This window comes from Camelina sativa, chromosome 5 (assembly GCF_030686135.1).
Source record: "Camelina sativa cultivar CO46 ecotype springtype chromosome 5, ASM3068613v1".
Lineage (NCBI taxonomy): Eukaryota > Viridiplantae > Streptophyta > Magnoliopsida > Brassicales > Brassicaceae > Camelina > Camelina sativa.
In genome coordinates this window covers 22120253-22140617 of record NC_141884.1, presented here as the reverse complement: position 1 = coordinate 22140617, position 20365 = coordinate 22120253, and the positions used below count along the sequence as shown (strand labels likewise).

General features: G+C 40.4%; 1 protein-coding gene and 1 non-coding gene across 2 annotated transcripts; one reads left to right on the top strand and one right to left on the bottom strand.

Annotated features, from left to right (window-relative positions):
- Positions 1-11904: 11904 nt before the first annotated feature.
- Positions 11905-12011, bottom strand: LOC147944177 (small nucleolar RNA R71). Its single transcript, XR_015558702.1, has one exon. It is a non-coding gene; the product is annotated as a small nucleolar RNA R71 (small nucleolar RNA).
- A 1066-nt stretch (positions 12012-13077) lies between these two features.
- Positions 13078-13461, top strand: LOC104789364 (uncharacterized). Its single transcript, XM_010515075.2, has one exon. The coding sequence runs from the start codon at positions 13078-13080 to the stop codon at positions 13459-13461; it is 384 nt and encodes a 127-aa protein (XP_010513377.2).
- The last annotated feature ends 6904 nt before the right edge of the window (positions 13462-20365 follow it).

The following is a 20365-nucleotide window of genomic DNA, read 5'->3' as shown; positions in this document are numbered from 1 at the left end:
CCAAACTTTGAGAACTCTTTGGTTCTTTCTTCATGTCTTATGGTTTTTACCAGCCGTGGGTACCAAAGTTTGAGAACCCTTTGGTTCTTTTATGTCCGTCTTAGAAACTAGTAAGCCGTCATTCATGTCTTATGGTTTTTACCAGCAGAGGGTACCAAACTTTGAGAACACTTTGGTTCTTTCTTCATGTCTTATGGTTTTTACCAGCCGTGGGTACCAAACTTTGAGAACTCTTTGGTTCTTTTATGTCTATCTTAAGAATGAGTAAGCTGTCAGTCATGTCTTATGGTTTTTACCAGCCGTGGGTACCAAAATTTGAGAACTCTTTAGTTCTTTTATGTCTGTCTTAAGAATCAGTAAGTTTTCATTCATTGTCTTAAGAATCAGTAAGTTGTCATTCATGTCTTATGGTTTTTACCAGCCGTGGGTACCAAACTTTGAGAACTCTTTGGTTCTTTTATGTCTATCTTAAGAATGAGTAAGCCGTCATTCATGTCATATGGTTTTTACCAGCCGTGGGTACCAAACTTTGAGAACTCTTTGGTTCTTTTATGTCTGTCTGAATAATCAGTAAGCCGTCATTCATATCTTATGGTTTTTACCATCCGAGGGTACCAAACTTTGAGAACTCTTTGGCTCTTTCTTCATGTATTATGGTTTTTAGCAGCTGTGGGTACCAAACATTGATAACTCTTTGGTTCTTTTATGTCCGTCCTAAGAATCCGTAAGCCGTCATTCATGTCTTATGGTTTTTACCAGCCGAGGGTACCAAACTTTGAGAACTCTTTGGTTCTTTCTTCATGTCTTATGGTTTTTACCAGCCGTGGGTACCAAACTTTGAGAACTCTTTGGTTCTTTTATGTCTGACTTAAGAATCAGTAAGCCGTCATTCATGTCTTATGGTGTTTACCAGCCGTGGATACCAAACTTTGAGAACTCTTTGGTTTTTTATGTCTTTCTTAAGAATCATTGAGCCATCATTCATAACTTATGGTTTTTACCAGCCGGTGGTACCAAACTTTGAGAACTCTTTGGTTCTTTCTTCATGTCTTATGGTTTTTAGTAGCCGTGGGTGTCAAACATTGAGACCTCTTTGGTTCTTTTATGTCCGTCTTAAGAATTAGTAAGCCGTCATTCATGACTTATGGTTTTTACCAGCCAAGGGTACCAAACTTTGAGAACTCTTTGGTTCTTTCTTCATGTCTTATGGTTTTTACCAGCCGTGGGTACCAAACTTTGAGAACTCTTTGGTTCTTTTATGTCTGTCTTAAGAATCAGTAAGCCGTCATTCATATCTTATGGTTTTTACCAGCTGAGGGTACCAAACTTTGAGAACTCTTTGGTTCTTTTATGTCCGTCTTAAGAAATAGTAAGCCGTCATTCATGTCTTATGGTTTTTACCAGCAGAGGGTACCAAACTTTGAAAACACTTTGGTTCTTTCTTCATGTCTTATGGTTTTTACCAGCCGTGGGTACCAAACTTTGAGAACTCTTTGGTTCTTTTATGTCTATCTTAAGAATGAGTAAGCCGTCAGTCATGTCTTATGGTTTTTACAAGCCGTGGGTACCAAAATTTGAGAACTCTTTAGTTCTTTTATGTCTGTATTAAGAATCAGTAAGCTGTCATTCATGTCTTATGGTTTTTACAAGCCGAGGGTACCAAACTTTGAGAACTCTTTGGTTATTTATTCATGTCTTATAGTTTTTACCAGCCGAGGGTAGCAAACTTTGACAACTCTTTGGTTCTTTCTTCATGTCTTATGGTTTTTACTAGCCGAGCGTACCCAACTTTACGTACTCTTTGGTTCCTTATTCACGTCCTATGGTTTGTCTTAAGACTTATTTAGCCGTTGGATAATCAAACAAAATGCAACCTCTTTTCCAATTCCCCACATGAATGCACTACCAAGCCAACAGTTCACGATTTTGCTCGGGACAATGTCATATGGTTTTTACCAGCCGAGGGTACTAACCTTTGAGAAATCTTTGGTTCTTTCTTCATGTCTTATGGTTTTTACCAGCCGTGGGTACCAAGCATTGAGAACTCTTTGGTTCTTTTATGCCTGTCTTAAGAATCAGTAAGCCGTCATTCATGTCTTATGGTTTTTACCAGCCGTGGGTACCAAACTTTGAGAACTTTTTGGTTCTTTTATGTATGACTTAAGAATCAGTAAGCCGTCATTCATGTCTTATGGTTTTTACCAGCCGTGGGTACCAAACTTTGAGAACTCTTTGGTTCTTTTATGTATGTCTTAATAATCAGTAAGCCGTCATTCATATCTTATGGTTTTTACCAGCCGAGAGTACCAAACTTTGAGAACTCTTTGGCTCTTTCTTCATGTCTTATGGTTTTTACCAGCCGTGGGTACCAAACTTTGAGAACTCTTTGGTTCTTTTATGTCCGTCTTAAGAATCAGTAAGCCGTCATTCATGTCTTATGATTTTTACCAGCCGAGGGTACCAAACTTTGAGAACTCTTTGGTTCTTTCTTCATGTCTTATGGTTTTTATCAGTCGTGGGTACCAAACTTTGAGAACTCTGTGGTTCTTTTATGTCTGACTTAAGAATCAGTAAGCCGTCATTCATGTCTTATGGTGTTTACCAGCCGTGGGTACCAAACTTTGAGAACTCTTTGGTTCTTTTATGTCTTTCTTAAGAATCATTAAGCCATCATTCATATCTTATGGTTTTTACCTGCCGATGGTACCAAACTTTGAGAACACTTTGGTTCTTTCTTCATGTCTTATGGTTTTTAGCAACCATGGGTACCAAACATTGAGACCTCTTTGGTTCTTCTATGTCCGTCTTAAGAATCAGTAAGCCGTCATTCATGTCTTATGGTTTTTACCAGCCGAGGGTACCAAACTTTGAGAACTCTTTGGTTCTTTCTTCATGTCATATGGTTTTTCCCAACCGTGGGTACCAATCTTTGTGAACTCTTTGGTTCTTTTATGTCCGTCTTAAAAATCAGTAAGCCGTCATTCATGTCTTGTGGTTTTTACCAGCCAAGGGTACCAAACTTTGAGAACTCTTTGGTTCTTTCTTCATGTCTTATGGTTTTTACCAGCCATGGGTACCTAACTTTGAGAACTCTTTGGTTCTTTTATGTCTATCTTAAGAATGAGTAAGCCGTCATTCATGTCATATGGTTTTTACCAGCCGTGGGTACCAAACTTTGAGAACTCTTTGGTTCTTTTATGTCTGTCTTAAGAATCAGTAAGCTGTCATTCATGTCTTATGGTTTATACAAGCCGAGGGTACCAAACTTTGAGAACTCTTTGGTTATTTAGTCATGACTTATGGTTTTTACCAGCGGAGGGTAGCAAACTTTGAGAACTCTTTGGTTCTTTCTTCATGTCTTATGGTTTTTACCAGCCGAGCGTACCCAACTTTAAGAACTCTTTGGTTCTTTATGTCCTTTATGTTGTATGGTTTTTCCCAGCCGAGGGTACCAAATTTGAAAACTTTTTGGTTCTATGTCTTTTGTCTTAAGACTTATTTAGCCGTTGGATAATCAAACAAAATGCAACCTCTTTTCCAATTCCCCACATGAATGCACTACCAAGCCAACAGTTCACGATTTTGCTCAGGACAATGTCATATGGTTTTTACCAGCCGTGGGTACCAAGCATTGAGAACTCTTTGGTTCTTTTATGCCTGTCTTAAGAATCAGTAAGCCGTCATTCATGTCTTATGGTTTTTACCAGCCGTGGGTACCAAACTTTGAGAACTCTTTGGTTCTTTTATGTCTGACTTAAGAATCAGTAAGCCGTCATTCATGTCTTATGGTTTTTACCAGCCGTGGGTACCAAATTTTGAGAACTCTTTGGTTCATTCTTCATGTCTAATGGTTTTTACCAGCCGTGGTTACCAAACTTTGAGAACTCTTTGGTTCTTTTATGTCAGTCTTAAGAATCAGTAAGCCATCATTCATGTCTTATGGTTTTTACCAGGCGAGGGTACCAAACTTTGAGAACTCTTTGGTTCTTTCTGCATGTGTTATGGTTTTTACCAGCCGAGGGTATCAAACTTTGAGAACTCTTTGGTTCTTTCATCATGGCTTATGGTTTTTACCAGCCGTGGGTACCAAATATTGAGAACTCTTTGGTTCTTTTATGTCCGCCTTAAAAATCAGGCATGGGTACCTAACTTTGATAACTCTTTGGTTCTTTTATGTCTATCTTAAGAATGAGTAAGCCATCATTCATGTCTTATGGTTTTTACCAGCCGTGGGTACCAAACTTTGAGAACTCTTTGGTTCTTTTATGTATGTCTTAAAAATCAGTAAGCTGTCATTCATGTCTTATGGTTTATACAAGCCGAGGGTACCAAACTTTGAGAACTCTTTGGTTATTTATTCATGTCTTATGGTTTTTACCAGCCGCGGGTAGCAAACTTTGAGAACTCTTTGGTTCTTTCTTCATGTCTTATGGTTTTTACCAGCTGAGCGTACCAAACTTTAAGTACTCTTTGGTTCCTTATTCACGTCTTATGGTTTTTACCAGCCGAGGGTACCAAACTTTAAGAACTCTTTGGTTCTTTATGTCATTCATGTCGTATGGTTATTCCCAGCCGAGGGTACCAAATTTGAAAACTCTTTGGTTCTATGTCTTTTGTCTTAAGACTTATTTAGCCGTTGGATAATCCAACAAAACGCAACCTCTTTTCCAATTCCCCACATGCTTGCACTACCAAGCCAACAGTTCACGATTTTGCTCGAGATAATGTCATATGGTTTTTACCAGCTGAGGGTACTAAACTTTGAGAACTCTTTGGTTCTTTCTTCATGTCTTATGGTTTTTACCAGCCGTGGGTACCAAACTTTGAGAACTCTTTGGTTCTTTTATGTCTGCTTTAAAAATAAGTAAGCCATCATTCATGTCTTATGGTTTTTACCAGCCATGGGTACCAAAATTTGAGAACTATTTGGTTCTTTTATGTCTGTCTTAAGAATCAGTAAGTCGTCATTCATATCTTATGGTTTTTACAAGCCAAGGGTACCAAACTTTGAGAACTCTTTGGTTCTTTCTTTATGTCTTATGGTTTTTAGCAGCCGTGGGTACCAAGCATTGAGAACTCTTGGGTTCTTTTATGTCCGTCTTAAGAATCAGTAAGCCGTCATTCATGTCTTATGGTTTTTACCGGCCGAGGGTACCAAACTTTGAGAACTCATTGGTTCTTTCTTCATGTCTTATGGTTTTTACTAGCCATGGGAACCAAACTTTGAGAACTCTTTGGTTTTTTTATATCCGTCTTACGAATCAGTAAGCCGTCATTCATGTCTTATGGTTTTTACCAGCCGAGGGTACCAAACTTTGAGAACTCTTTGGTTCTTTCTTCATGTCGTATGGTTTTTACCAGCCGTGGGTACCAAACTTTGAGTATTCTTTGGTTCTTTTATGTCTATCTTAAGAATGAGTAAGCCGTCAGTCATGTCTTATGGTTTTTACCAGCCACGGGTACCAAAATTTTAGAACTCTTCGGTTCTTTTATGTCTTTCTTAAGAATCAGTAAACCATCATTCATGTCTTATGGTTTTTACTAGCCCATGTTACCAAACATTGAGAACTCTTTGGTTCTTTCTTCATGTCTTATGGTTTTTACCAGCCGTGGGTACCAAACTTTGAGAACTCTTTGGTACTTTTATGTCTGTCTTAAGAATCAGTAAGCCGTCATTCATGTCTTATGGTATTTACCAGCCGAGGGTACCAAACTTTGGAACTCTTTGGTTCTTTATTCATGTTTTATAGTTTTTACCAGCCGAGGGTACCAAACTTTGAGAACTCTTTGGTTCTTTCGTCATGCATTATGGTTTTTACCAGCCGTGGGTACCAAATATTGAGAACTCTTTGGTTCTTTTATTTCCGTCTTAAGAATCAGTAAGCCGTCCTTCATGTCTTATGGTTTTTACCAGCCGAGGGTACCAAACTTTGAGAACTCTTTGGTTCTTTCTTCATGTCGTATGGTTTTTACCAGCCGTGGGTACCAAACTTTGAGAATTCTTTGGTTCTTTTATGTCTATCTTAAGAATGAGTAAGCCGTCAGTCATGTCTTATGGTTTTTACCAGCCACGGGTACCAAAATTTTAGAACTCTTTGGTTCTTTTATGTCTTTCTTAAGAATCAGTAAACCATCATTCATGTCTTATGGTTTTTACCAGCCCATGGTACCAAACATTGAGAACTCTTTGGTTCTTTCTTCATGTCTTATGGTTTTTACCAGCCGTGGGTACCAAACTTTGAGAACTCTTTGGTACTTTTATGTCTGTCTTAAGAATCAGTAAGCCGTCATTCATGTCTTATGGTATTTACCAGCCGAGGGTACCAAACTTTGGAACTCTTTGGTTCTTTATTCATGTTTTATAGTTTTTACCAGCCGAGGGTACCAAACTTTGAGAACTCTTTGGTTCTTTCGTCATGCCTTATGGTTTTTACCAGCCGTGGGTACCAAATATTGAGAACTCTTTGGTTCTTTTATTTCCGTCTTAAGAATCAGTAAGCCGTCCTTCATGTCTTATGGTTTTTACCAGCCGAGGGTACCAAACTTTGAGAACTCTTTGGTTCTTTCTTCATGTCTTATGGTTTTTACCAGCCGTGGGTACCAAACTTTGAGAACTCTTTAGTTCTTTTATGTCTGTCTTCAGAATCAGTAAGCCTTCATTCATGTCTTATGGTATTTACCAGCCGAGGGTACCAAACTTTGGAACTCTTTGGTTCATTCTTCATGTCTAATGGTTTTTACCAGCCGTGGGTACCAAACTTTGAGAACTCTTTGGTTCTTTTATGTCTGTCTTAAGAATCTTTAAACCATCATTCATGTCTTATGGTTTTTACCAGGCGAGGGTACCAAACTTTGAGAACTCTTTGGTTCTTTATGCATGTGTTATGGTTTTTACCAGCCGAGGGTATCAAACTTTGAGAACTCTTTGGTTCTTTCGTCATGGCTTATGGTTTTTACCAGCCGTGGGTACCAAATATTGAGAACTCTTTGGTTCTTTTATGTCCGCCTTAAGAATCAGGCATGGGTACCTAACTTTGATAACTCTTTGGTTCTTTTATGTCTATCTTAAGAATGAGTAAGCCATCATTCATGTCTTATGGTTTTTACCAGCCGTGGGTACCAAACTTTGAGAACTCTTTGGTTCTTTTATGTATGTCTTAAAAATCAGTAAGCTGTCATTCATGTCTTACGGTTTATACAAGCCGAGGGTACCAAACTTTGAGAACTCTTTGGTTATTTATTCATGTCTTATGGTTTTTACCAGCCGCGGGTAGCAAACTTTGAGAACTCTTTGGTTCTTTCTTCATGTCTTATGGTTTTTACCAGCTGAGTGTACTAAACTTTAAGTACTCTTTGGTTCCTTATTCACGTCTTATGGTTTTTACCAGCCGAGGGTACCAAACTTTAAGAACTCTTTGGTTCTTTATGTCATTCATGTCGTATGGTTTTTCCCAGCCGAGGGTACCTAATTTGAAAACTCTTTGGTTCTATGTCTTTTGTCTTAAGACTTATTTAGCCGTTGGATAATCCAACAAAACGCAACCTCTTTTCCAATTCCCCACATGCTTGCACTACCAAGCCAACAGTTCACGATTTTGCTCGGGATAATGTCATATGGTTTTTACCAGCTGAGGGTACTAAACTTTGAGAACTCTTTGGTTCTTTCTTCATGTCTTATGGTTTTTACCAGCCGTGGGTACCAAACTTTGAGAACACTTTGGTTCTTTTATGTCTGCTTTAAAAATAAGTAAGCCATCATTCATGTCTTATGGTTTTTACCAGCCATGGGTACCACACTTTGAGAACTCTTTGGTTCTTTTATGTCTGACTTAAGAATCAGTAAGCCGTCATTCATGTCTTATGGTTTTTACCAGCCGTGGGTACCAAACTTTGAGAACTATTTGGTTCTTTTATGTCTGTCTTAAGAATAAGTAAGTCGTTATTCATATCTTATGGTTTTTACAAGCCAAGGGTACCAAACTTTGAGAACTCTTTGGTTCTTTCTTTATGTCTTATGGTTTTTAGCAGCCGTGGGTACCAAACATTGAGAACTCTTGGGTTCTTTTATGTCCGTCTTAAGAATCAGTAAGTCGTCATTCATGTCTTATGGTTTTTACCGGCCGAGGGTACCAAACTTTGAGAACTCATTGGTTTTTCTTCATGTCTTATGGTTTTTACTAGCCGTGGGTACCAAACTTTGAGAACTCTTTGGTTTTTTTATGTCCGTCTTAGGAATCAGTAAGCCGTCATTCATGTCTTATGGTTTTTACCAGCCGAGGGTACCAAACTTTGAGAACTCTTTGGTTCTTTCTTCATGTCGTATGGTTTTTACCAGCGGTGGGTACCAAAATTTGAGAACTCTTTGGTTCTTTTATGTCTATCTTAAGAATGAGTAAGCCGTCAGTCATGTCTTATGGTTTTTACAAGCCACGGGTACCAAAATTTTAGAACTCTTTGGTTCTTTTATGTCTTTCTTAAGAATCAGTAAACCATCATTCATGTCTTATGGTTTTTACTAGCCCAGGGTACCAAACATTGAGAGCTCTTTGGTTCTTTCTTCATGTCTTATGGTTTTTAGCAGCCGTGGGTACCAAACTTTGAGAACTCTTTGGTACTTTTATGTCTATCTTAAGAATCAGTAAGCCGTCATTCATGTCTTATGGTATTTACCAGCCGAGGGTACCAAACTTTGGAACTCTTTGGTTCTTTATTCATGTTTTATGGTTTTTACCAGCCGAGGGTACCAAACTTTGAGAACTCTTTGGTTCTTTCGTCATGCCTTATGGTTTTTACCAGCCGTGGGTACCAAATATTGAGAACTCTTTGGTTCTTTTATTTCCATCTTAAGAATCAGTAAGCCGTCCTTCATGTCTTATGGTTTTTACCAGCCGAGGGTACCAAACTTTGAGAACTCTTTGGTTCTTTCTTCATGTCTTATGGTTTTTACCAGCCGTGGGTACCAAAATTTGAGAACTCTTTAGTTCTTTTATGTCTGTCTTCAGAATCAGTAAGCCGTCATTCATGTCTTATGGTATTTACCAGCCGAGGGTACCAAACTTTGGAACTCTTTGGTTCATTCTTCATGTCTAATGGTTTTTACCAGCCTTGGGTACCAAACTTTGAGAACTCTTTGGTTCTTTTATGTCTGTCTTAAGAATCAGTAAGCCATCATTCATGTCTTATTGTTTTTACCAGGCGAGGGTACCAAACTTTGAGAACTCTTTGGTTCTTTATGCATGTGTTATGGTTTTTACCAGCCGAGGGTATCAAACTTTGAGAACTCTTTGGTTCTTTCGTCATGGCTTATGGTTTTTACCAGCCGTCGGTACCAAATATTGAGAACTCTTTGGTTCTTTTATGTCCGTCTTAAGAATCAGTAAGCCGTCATTCATGTCTTATGGTTTTTACCATCCGAGGGTACCAAAATTTGATAACTCTTTGGTTCTTTCTTCATGTCTTATGGTTTTTACCAGCCGTGGGTACCAAACTTTGGGAACTCTTTGGTTCTTTTATGTCTATCTTAAGAATCAGTAAGCCGTCATTCATGTCTTATAGTTTTTACCAGCCGTGGGTACCAAACTTTGAGAACTCTTTGGTTCTTTATGTCTGTCTGAAGAATTAGTAAGCCGTCATTCATGTCTTATGGTTTTTACCAGCCGAGGATACCAAACTTTGAGAACTCTTTGGTTCTTTCTTCATGTCTGATAACTCTCTAATTTACATGTTTTAAGCATCCTTTTTTGTCCATATTTTGCATTATTTATACCCTTACCTTAGCATTTTTAGGTCATTATCTGTAGGAATTCACATTTATGCCATTTATGGTATTGCATTCTTGCATTTGCATACTATGGATTAAAACAGGTGCTTTAGAGCCTAAAATGGGGAGAAACAAGGTCAAATCCGAGCATGTACCCGAAGGAGCTATTGAGCAGGAAGAACAGTCCGAACCCTAACCCGATCGAGGGGGATCTAAGAGAAGGAAGAACAACCCGAAGACCTACCCGAGGAGTAACCCGACCTCATCCTCGTGCACCCCATTGAGCTGACCCTCGGGCAGGACTGGGAAGCTAGGTCAAAGGGGTTTCCATATATAAACCCCCCCCCCCTCTTCTTCCTCTCGCCCTAGCATGCCGCAGACACTCAAACCAGAGAGCGAGAGCTTCTGAGAGAGATCTTGAGCGACTCAAACACTTTTTCTCGACTTTGTTAGGATTTATTTTACATCTATTTGCTATCCTTTTAGATTTCTACTATGTACTCTTCACTTCTATTTTATTTTTCAACACAATGCAACTTTCGTTTTTCTATGCTTTTATGTTTTCTGCAATGAAATCTGAGTAGTGAAACAAAGTTTCTAGGTATGGGATAAACAATTAGGTGTTCTTGATCGGTTAGGATGTCTTAGCTTGGTTGTTTATGTTTTATAAATTTCTTTCTAGATTGGTGTTCTTAATGCTATCAAAAGACCGAGAGGTTGAGATTCGATCTAGGGTATTTTACCATCGAGAGATGTAGATGAAATGCTCGAATCAATCAATGCTAGAGATTTACTCACTTAGCCTAAGAGATTAGATGTATAAGGAGTTTTATTGACAATAATGAATCGGTTTGTATTGCCTGTTTGGTCATGTTTCTCCAACGAGAGTTGGGTAGGGAAGTTATCAAGGTTGATTGTTTCTATCACGAGAGTGTTTTAACAAGATTTTAGAGATTCGTTGTCTAAAGAATATTTGCTTGAGGCCTGTAGGACATCCAAGCCGGTCAGGAACACTTAGGAGTCGATTACCCCATCTCTAGGAGCTTTCGCATTTTGATTGTTTGCATTTTTATTCATAATTCGATCCCTTACCCAAACGGGTACTCGATCACCAGCTTCGTGTAACCCTTCGAGCTGTTCATATTCATCTTACTTACTCGATCACCCCACCCGATCATGTACTCGAATGCTTGCATTGAGTGCTTAGGTCGTGTGGTCCTTGTTCATTTGATTTCTTTTATTTATTTTAGGATTGTTAGGTCAAAACCATTTCTTGCTTGGCTTGACTTGCATAGTTCTGATCATATCTCATCTACTAGCATAACAACCATTTGGATTGATAACCCTTTGTACTACAACTGCATAGGAAATTGACACCCTGGGTGAAAATCCTGTTATCAATTTGGCGCCGTTGCCATTTGGTTGAATTTAATTTGCTACGTTTAAGATTTCAGCACATGCTAGATCAAGTTCTATTATATACTTTGGTTCGGAACTGACTTGTTTCCTTTCGTGTTTGTTTGTTTTGCATTTCGAGTACAACCCGAGTATCCACCCGACCCGTCACTCGATCACCTGGATCGGGTGGACTTTCGTGTACTCACTCGGTCACCTGCTTGTTCATGCAAACACGATCCAAGGGTAGTCAACACTTGAGTCTTTTCATCGATAACATTGACAGACCAAGGCTACTTCATCAACAACAAGTTCAGCAACCGCAAACACCAACAATTGAGGAGTTCATGAATAATCAGAATGGTCCACCAGCTCCTCAAGCAAGGACCAACATAGGAGCAGGACATGCTCCATCTACTCATACTCAAAGAAATGACATTGTGCCACCAGCTGTTCAGAAAAACAACTTTGAGATAAAGAGTAGTCTCATCCAAATGATACAAAGCAACAAGTTTCATGGATTGCCAATAGAGGACACATTGGACCATTTGGATGAGTTTGATAGGCTCTGTAGCCTAACCAAGATCAATGGAGTTAGTGAAGATGGATTCAAACTCCGGCTTTTCTCATTTTCTTTGGTAGACAAAGCGCACCTCTGGGAGAAATCACTCCCTAAGGAGTCCATCACCACCTGGGAAGCATGCAAGAAGGCGTTTATGGCCAAATTCTTCTCCAACTCTAGAACCGCAAGGCTGCGAAATGATATCTCCGGCTTTGTTCAGAAGAGCAATGAAATGTTTAGTGAGGCTTGGGAACGTTTCAAGGGATACACTACCAGATGTCCTCATCATGGATTAAGCAATGCTTCCTTGCTGAGCACACTATACTGAGGAGTGGTCCCTAAGATACGGATGTTGCTGGACACTGCAAGCAATGGTAACTTCGTCAACAAAGATGTTGATGAAGTTTGGGATCTAGTGGAGAACTTGGCTCAATATGATGGCCATTACAATGAGGAGTATGATTGTACTGTGCGATCTACTGGTGAGGATGATGCCAGGTACAAGAGGGACATGAAAGCCCTCAATGACAAGTTGGATAAACTAGTCAACCAGCAGCAGCATGTCCATGCAATCTCACAGGAAGAGCAGTTTCTGCAACAAGATGGAGAGAACGCTCCACTAGAGGACATGAACTACACCAATAATCACAGCAGTCACACCACAAGGCACATAACCTACATCCCCAATCCCTAGCCTATCCGCCTAAAACCTTCACACAATTCCACATCCCTCGATCTGCTATCAATGATGCACCAAGTCCTGTCCACTCAGAAGGCCGATGCCATACAACTTACTACAAATTTTGATGATCTCGCCTGCCGCCTATCAGCCAATTATCAGCAACTACACAACAAGTTTGATGCCTTGAGCTCTCGAATTCAGGTGATTACCGATAAATCAGCTTCCACTTCAAAAAGTAAAGAGTCTGCGCTCGCAATAGCCCTAAGGAGTGGACGCCAACTACCCCCTAGGACGGCACCACCACACATTCCTGAGGACAGCAATGATTTAGATGGGGAGGATCTTTGTGAACCGCCCACTCCTGCTCAACCACCAAACCATTCTACAGAGCAACCCGACCCTTTACCCGATCATACTACCCGGGTAGATGATCAGGTTGACACTCCGGTCAGTCCACCTCCTATAGACAAACCAGGAGGAGAGAAACAGAAAGAAAGACGATTCATCCCTCCACCTTACAAGCCTCCCTTGCCATTTCCTGGTCGATTTCGCAAGGAACTTCTTGAGAAGTACAAGGCGTTGTTCGAAAAACAGATGTATGAACTCGAGCTTCCCATGCCTCTAATGGACGCTTTCACCCTGGTACCCCCTTACTAGAAACTCCTGAAAGATGCGGTGATGGAACAGATCAAACAAGTTCAAGGAATGGTCATACTCAATCACGAGTGCAGTGCTATAATCCAGAGGACTACTACACCTAAGAAACTGAGCGACCCGGGGTCGTTCACTTTACCTTGCTCAATTGGACCATTGACGTTCGGAAGATGTCTCTGCACCTTGGGGGCATCAGTCAGCTTAATGCCTTTAACTGTAGCCAAACGTCTTGGATTCGAGAAATTCAAACCCACCGACATCCAACTTGTTTTGGCAGATCGAACTACAAGGTTGCCAAGTGAAGTATTGGAAGACTTACCGGTCAAGGTGGGATCAGTAGATGTACCAACCGACTTCGTGGTTTTGGAAATGGATGTAGAGCCAAGGGATCTGCTTATCTTAGGATGACCATTTTTAGCCACCGCAGGAGCAATGATAGATGTGAGGAACGGGAAGATCGATCTGAAGCTCGGGAAAGACCTTACTATACAGTTTGATATTCGGGAACCATGAAAAAGCCCACAATCGATGGGCAAACCTTCTGGATAGAGGAGTTAGAGAAACTGCGTGAGGAGGTGATAAGCGGATTTTCACCCAGGGTATCAATTCTCTATGCAGTTATAGTACAAAGGGTTATCAATCCAAATGGTTGTTTATGCTAGCAGGAAGGAGGCAATCAGAACAATGCAAGTCAAGCCTAGCAATTAAGGTTTTTGTTCTAACATTCCTAAAATAATAAAAGAAAGGAATATAAACAAAGAACCACACGACCTAAGCACTCGATGCAAGCATTCAAGTACATGATCGGGTGGGGTGATCGAGTAAGCAAATGAAGTTTGAACAACTTGAGGGGTTACTCGAAGCAGGTGATCGTGTACCTGTTCGGGTAAGGGATCGAGTGATGAATGAAAATGCAAGCAATTAAGATAAGAAAGCTTCTAAGGATGGGGTAATCGAATCCTAAGTATTCCTGACCAGTACTGATGTCTTACATGCCTCACGCAAATATTTCCTAGACAATGAATCTCTAAAATCTTATTAAAACACTCTCGTGATAGAAACAATCAACCTTGATCACTCCCCTACCCAACTCTCCTTGGAGAAACATGACCAAGCAGGTCTTTTTAAGATCCGATTCATTATTGTCAGTAAACCCCTTACTCATCTAATCTCTTAGGCTAAGTGAGTAAACCTCTAGCATTGGTTGATTCAAGAATCTCATCTACACCTCTCGGTGGTAAAACACCTTAGATCTAATCTCACCCTTTCGGTTTGTTGACATCATTAAGAACACCAATCTAAAAGGAAATCTATTAACACATACAATCAAACTAAGACATCCGAACCGATCAAGAACACAAAATCATCTATCCGATCCCTAGAAAGTTTACTACACTACTCGGAAATCATAGCAAGAAACACAAAAGCATATATAAACAAAACTTGCATTGTATTAAACGATAGAGTAGAGGAATAAGAGTACAAGATAGAAATCTAAAGAAATGATAAAAAGTTATGAAATAAAATCTAACAAAAGGTGAAAAGTGTTTTGAGTCACTCAGTTCTCTCACAGAAGCTCTCGCTCTCTGGTTTGAGGGTCTGCGGCGTGCTCGTTTGCGAGGAAGGAGAGGAGGGGTTTATCTATGGAAACCCCTTTGACCTAGCTTCCCAGTCCTGCCCGAGGGTCTACTCGATGGGGTACACGAGGATAAGGTCGAGTTACTCCTCGGGTAGATCTTCGGGTTGTTCTTCCTGCTATCGGATCCTCCTTTATCGTGTTGGGGTTCGGACTGTTCTTGCAGCTCGATGGCTCCTTCGGGTACATGCTCGGGTTTGTCCTTGTTTTCCCCCATTTTAGGCTCTTAAGCACCTGTTTTCATCCAAAATATGCAAATGCAAAAATGCAACACCCTAAATGGCCTAAAAGTGAATTCCTACAGTTAATGACCTAAAAATGCTAAGTTAAGGGTATGAAAAATGCAAAATAGGGACAAAAAAGGATGCTAAAAACGTGTAAATTAGAGAGTTATCAGACCCCCAAACATAAATCTTGCTAGTCCTCTAGCAAGGAAGTAGGAGGGTGCGGTTTAAAAACGGGGACTCATAACCTTTATATGCTAAGCGAAGGATTCAAGCTATAGTCCTTAAAGATAGTTTAATGGTGCTAAAATTAATCAACATACTTACAAATATTTTTCTATGCTTATTACCATGCATCGATCTAGTTCAACCTCCAACTAAAAGTAAGGAACATCTCTTTCACATTCAATTAAGTATTTGGCAAATTCTTGCAAATGGAAGGTGAATCAAGCTCAATCGTTTCAAGGGTAAGACTCTTTGGTAAGGTGGTTTCAAACAAATTATTTGGATGGTTTTCTCTCTAAAGAAGGAATGCTAGACAGTTGTGAAAATTATCTAAGATTTTGAACAATTTGGGCATACAAAGCTTAACTCTTGATGATCTACCCTTTTCTCATTCACTTTTTTATTTTTTTTATTTAAACCCCCTTTGAATTAAACTACCCACAACCTTGATTTTAACTTTTTTTTTTTTGTAATCCCTAAGGTTTAAACTTTAAACATCTAGCTCTCTTTTTTTTTTTTTTTTGCTAAACTCCTAATATGTATATTTTTTTTTTTTTTCTTTCTAGGAGACTATAGCAAGATTTTTTTTTTACTTAGAGACTTAGAGCTAATTGATTCTAACCTTAGGGACTTCTTTTTCAAATTTTTTATTCCTCAACCCAATCCCAATTAAACATGCTAACCACCTATCTTTCAAAACAGAATCTATCATCTAGTTCAAATTCTAACTTAGCTAAATCAAGAGGCAGTTCTTTGTCGTTCTCAATACTCTCAAGGTTTCACAACCTATAGCACAATGAAAAAGGCCTCACTCAACAATTCACAACAAGGTTTGAAAGAAAGGTTTGGGTTCATTGGTAGGACAAACAAATCGGGTTAAACGAAAAGGTTGGTAAACATGGAGTGCTAACCCGAGTTTAGAGTTACCATGAGCAAGTATTCAAATTCCATAAGCAAGAAAATTTAAGTTCAAATTAAGTCCAATAATATAGAGATGTTCCAATGTTCAAGCAAATGGAGGAAGCATTCAAAAGACACAAGTTTCTAAGCAAAGATTTTTCATTTTTTTCCAAAGATTGATCTAGCAACAATGAACTGTGATTAAGGGCTATAGCTTCAATCCTAAGGTTTGATTTTAAACAAGGAAGTTTTAATAATTGTCCCCTAAAATGCATATGCAACAGTCCTATATGAAACAAACTAGACTCAATCCTAATATGTAAATGCAACTACAGGAACACTCTTTTTTTTATTTTGTAAATTTTCAAATTTTTTTGGGTTTTTTCAATGCGCATAGATGCAGACTCAAATGAATAAAACTAGCATGCAAAAATTTGAAATAAGAAAATAAGAAAATAAAATACAATGTTAAATACAATGTTGAATACATTCTAGGACCCTCCCCCAAACTTAAATTACGCAGTCTCTGTGTAAATAAAAGTTGGAAAAAGAATCCAAGAATCACACAAAATGAAATAAAACTAAATGCAATGTTATTTACAAAGATTGGATGAAAGTGGTACCTCATGGTTTGGTGAAGAAGGAGGTTGTGGCAGCCTCCATACTCGCCAACGTGTAGCCAGGTTCATCACCGGCTTCAGTAGATGCCGAGGTTTGCTCGTCAGAGAGCTCGGTGATATGCACGGACGACTTACTCGGACTAGCATCCGAGGAGTTGATCGTGGGGGGCATCGCGTAGCTCATCGGGTAGGGCATCGGGTAATACGATGGGTATGGTGGAAAAGGTCCAGAGTGACCACCCGTATAGCCACTCGCAGGGTGCATCGTATACGGCATCGTGTATGATATCTGGTAAGGCGGAGGGAAGAGTCCTGAATAATCACCCAATTGTGTGCTCGATGCGTGCATCGGGTAAGGCATCGAGTATCCCATCGGGTAAGGCATCAAGTATCCCATCGGGTTAGGCATCGGATTGGTGTCTGAAAGGCTTCTCCGCGATACTTTAGGTCTTGTGACATTCTCCTCGGCTTGGGGCTCGTAGGAAGATGTCCTGTGAGGTTCTGGAGGTGTCAGTCCTCGAATTCCTCCTAGCGGTCCACTTCTCCCCATTCATGTTGGTGCGTATGCCGAGGTAGGGGCTGAGGCACAGCTTGCCTTGTCTTGTAGCTCCTTGATCTGACCTCCCATAGTTTTCACCGAACCGGTAAGATCCTTCACCTTTCTCACCAAAAACTTGTTCATCCTCTTCAGCCATCCGATCCTCTTGTCGGCTTCTCTCACTCTAACGGGTTGCTTTTGAGAGCAAACATACTCCTCAAAGTCAAAATCTTCTGAGCTATCTCCCTGTCTTTGCCCAGTTGCCTCTCTCTTCTCAGCTTCGGATTCCTCCTCCGGATTGTACAGCTCTTCCATAGGCGGTGCAAAGTCGATGTTGTCTCCCAGCCGGACCTTGGTGCACACTACATAGGGTAGGATCATTTGGGCGGCTCCGGCGGTTGGATGGACAGACTTGAATAACATCATGTCGTTTGGCCTCTCATAGGCCAAAAATCTCGCCAGCATCTCGGGTCATGAACCACTCCTTTCAAAGGCACATCGCACGCCACCAAAATCGGTTTAACCAGTCCTCCAATGGAGATCTCTCCACCCCCTCCTCTTCTCTTCTTAGCACATTGATAACTCTCTAATTTACATGTTTTAAGCACCCTTTTTTCCATATTTTGCATTGTATATACCCTAACCTTAGCATTTTTAGGTCATTATCTGTAAGAATTTGCATTTAGGCCATTTAGGGTGTTGCATTCTTGCATTTGTGCATTTTGGATGAAAACATGTTCTTTAGAGCCTAAAAAGAGCAAAAAGAAGGGTTAACAAGTTGCAGCTTTCACAAGGAAGGAACTGGTTACATTTACAGGGTTTACACAGAAGCATCAAGAAGGAAAAAGGAGGCACCCGACCATACCACCGATAATTGCCACATAGCACCTGTCGAGTTCATGACGAGACCTTCAAATATCGACTCGAATGAAGATTTTACTTTGGGATTCAGCTTCTGAGTTCTTCAACAAAGTTATTGGAAATAGAGTTCTATTTCCAATGGTGGTGATTTGATGCCAATCGGATGTGCGGTTCAAGAGTTATTTCTGTTTTAGTGAGCGTATGTACATCCAGATCGAAGAATGGAACCATCCGATCACCTATCCGATGATGCACCCGAAGTAAGGCTCGAGTTCCACCTCGTGTAGCATGGTCGGATACCTGCTGATATGGCTAGGTCAACCTGTTTCCTTATAAATACCCCCTCTTAACCCTATTTTCAACCGACAAGAGGCGAGAGCCGCTTCTACTCTTTTCTTAGCATTTCTTTTCTTGTTTTTGTTCTTCTTTCAACTTAAATTCTGTTTACATTTTGCTATTGTTTCTTTTTAATAAAGCATTTATCTCTTTCTCATCTTTATGATTATGCAATTTTTATTTATTTCTGGGTTTATGTTCTTTGCCATGAGATCTGAGTAGTGAATCAAAGTTTCTAGGGATGGGATAGGCAATTTTGTGTTCTTGATCGGTAGGATGTCTTAGCTTGGTTGTTTATGTTTTATAAATTCCTTTCTAGATTGGTGTTCTTAATGCTATCAACAAACTGAGAGGGTGAGATTAGATCTAGGGTGTTTTACCATCGAGAGATGTAGATGAAATGCTTGAATAAATCAATGCTAGAGATTTACTCACTTAGCCTAAGAGATTAGATGTGTAAGGAGTTTACTGACAATAATGAATCGGTTTGTATTGTCTGCTTGGTCATGTTTCTCCAACAAGAGTTGGGTAGGAAAGTGATCAAGGTTGATTGTTTCTATCACGAGTGTTTTAACAAGATTTTAGAGATTCATTGTCTAAGGAATATTTGCTTGAGGCATGTAGGACATCCATATTGGTCAGGAACACTTAGGAGTCAATTACCCCATCCTTAGGAGCTTTCGCATATTGATTGTTTACTGTTTTTATATCACCTACATCGTGTGGTACTTCGAGTTGTTCTTGATTTTTGTTCTTTCTGTTTTCTTATTTTTGTTCACATTAGGTTGATAGATAAACCCCCCCCCCCCCCCCATTATTACTTGGCTTGACTTGCTTGTTTCTGATTGCATCCTATCTGCTAGCATAACAACTATTTGGATTGATAACCCTTTGTACTACAACTGCATAGGGAATTGATACCCTCGGTGAAAAACCTGTTTATCACCCATGACTTAAGGTAGAGGAACTGATCGAGCAGCACAAAGACCATGCTAGTATCCGCAACATCTCCAACTAGCGGTGTACCATCCCTAGCATTGTCCAAAACTCCGAACAATGCAATGTCTAGCAGCTGGAGCTCATGATCATTCACATTCCCAGTCTCCTTTCTAGCAAAAAGAGTGCATGCGAGGGACTTGTGAAAATACCTCAAGACAGGGCTCCTTATTTGAGCGGATTTGGAGCTTGTGGACTTGTAGGGGAGTTTATCTCCTATTGTCAACCATAGGGACCTCATTTCCTCCTTGCTAATCTCCATTCCTTCTCCACTCCCAGTTTTGAAAACATACAACTTCTCCATCTCCTTGAAAGTGAGCTGGTACTCCTTGTTTCTCACGGAGAAGGTGATAAACCCAATCCCCCCGTCTGGTAGTAGGGTCGGGTGGTCCTCAAAGTAGTGCAGTCGAAGTGTGGAGAGAAAGTGGACCGTCTCCTCCTCATAAGCTTCAAGGTGAGCTTGCATCATATGGCCCAGGTGGCACATGTCGAACAGGAACTCGATATCTCTAGCGATGCCCAACTGCTTCATCGTCTCTCGGTGAGGGTAACGGGTACCAACGAAGCTCATCTTTCGGAAAACATTGAAGAGCTTTGCCGGAGTCTCCACTTCTTTCTGCTTCAGCCTCCGCGAGGCTTGGCGTGTTCTTTCTCTCTGCTCCTCCTCTCGCTCACGGTTCTCCTCCTCCGTATCGTGATCCTCTTCCTCAGCTGCTCTCTCAGCTACCTTCTCAGCCTTCTCAGAAGCTGGTCTCTTTCCTCTTGCAACCGCAGCTCTGCTCCTTAGCCGCGACGTTTGGATCTCCTCTGGCTCTTCTCCACCAGCATCAGAATCGACCTCTATGGGGTCGGTAACAGTTCTCTCGGACGTAGACAGGTCCCTACATCGAGGAGATCGGCGAACAACACTCGCCATTGGACTTGGTAAGCGAACTCGATGGTCTACACGATCAGTTGCTCGAGCACTGGATCGGGT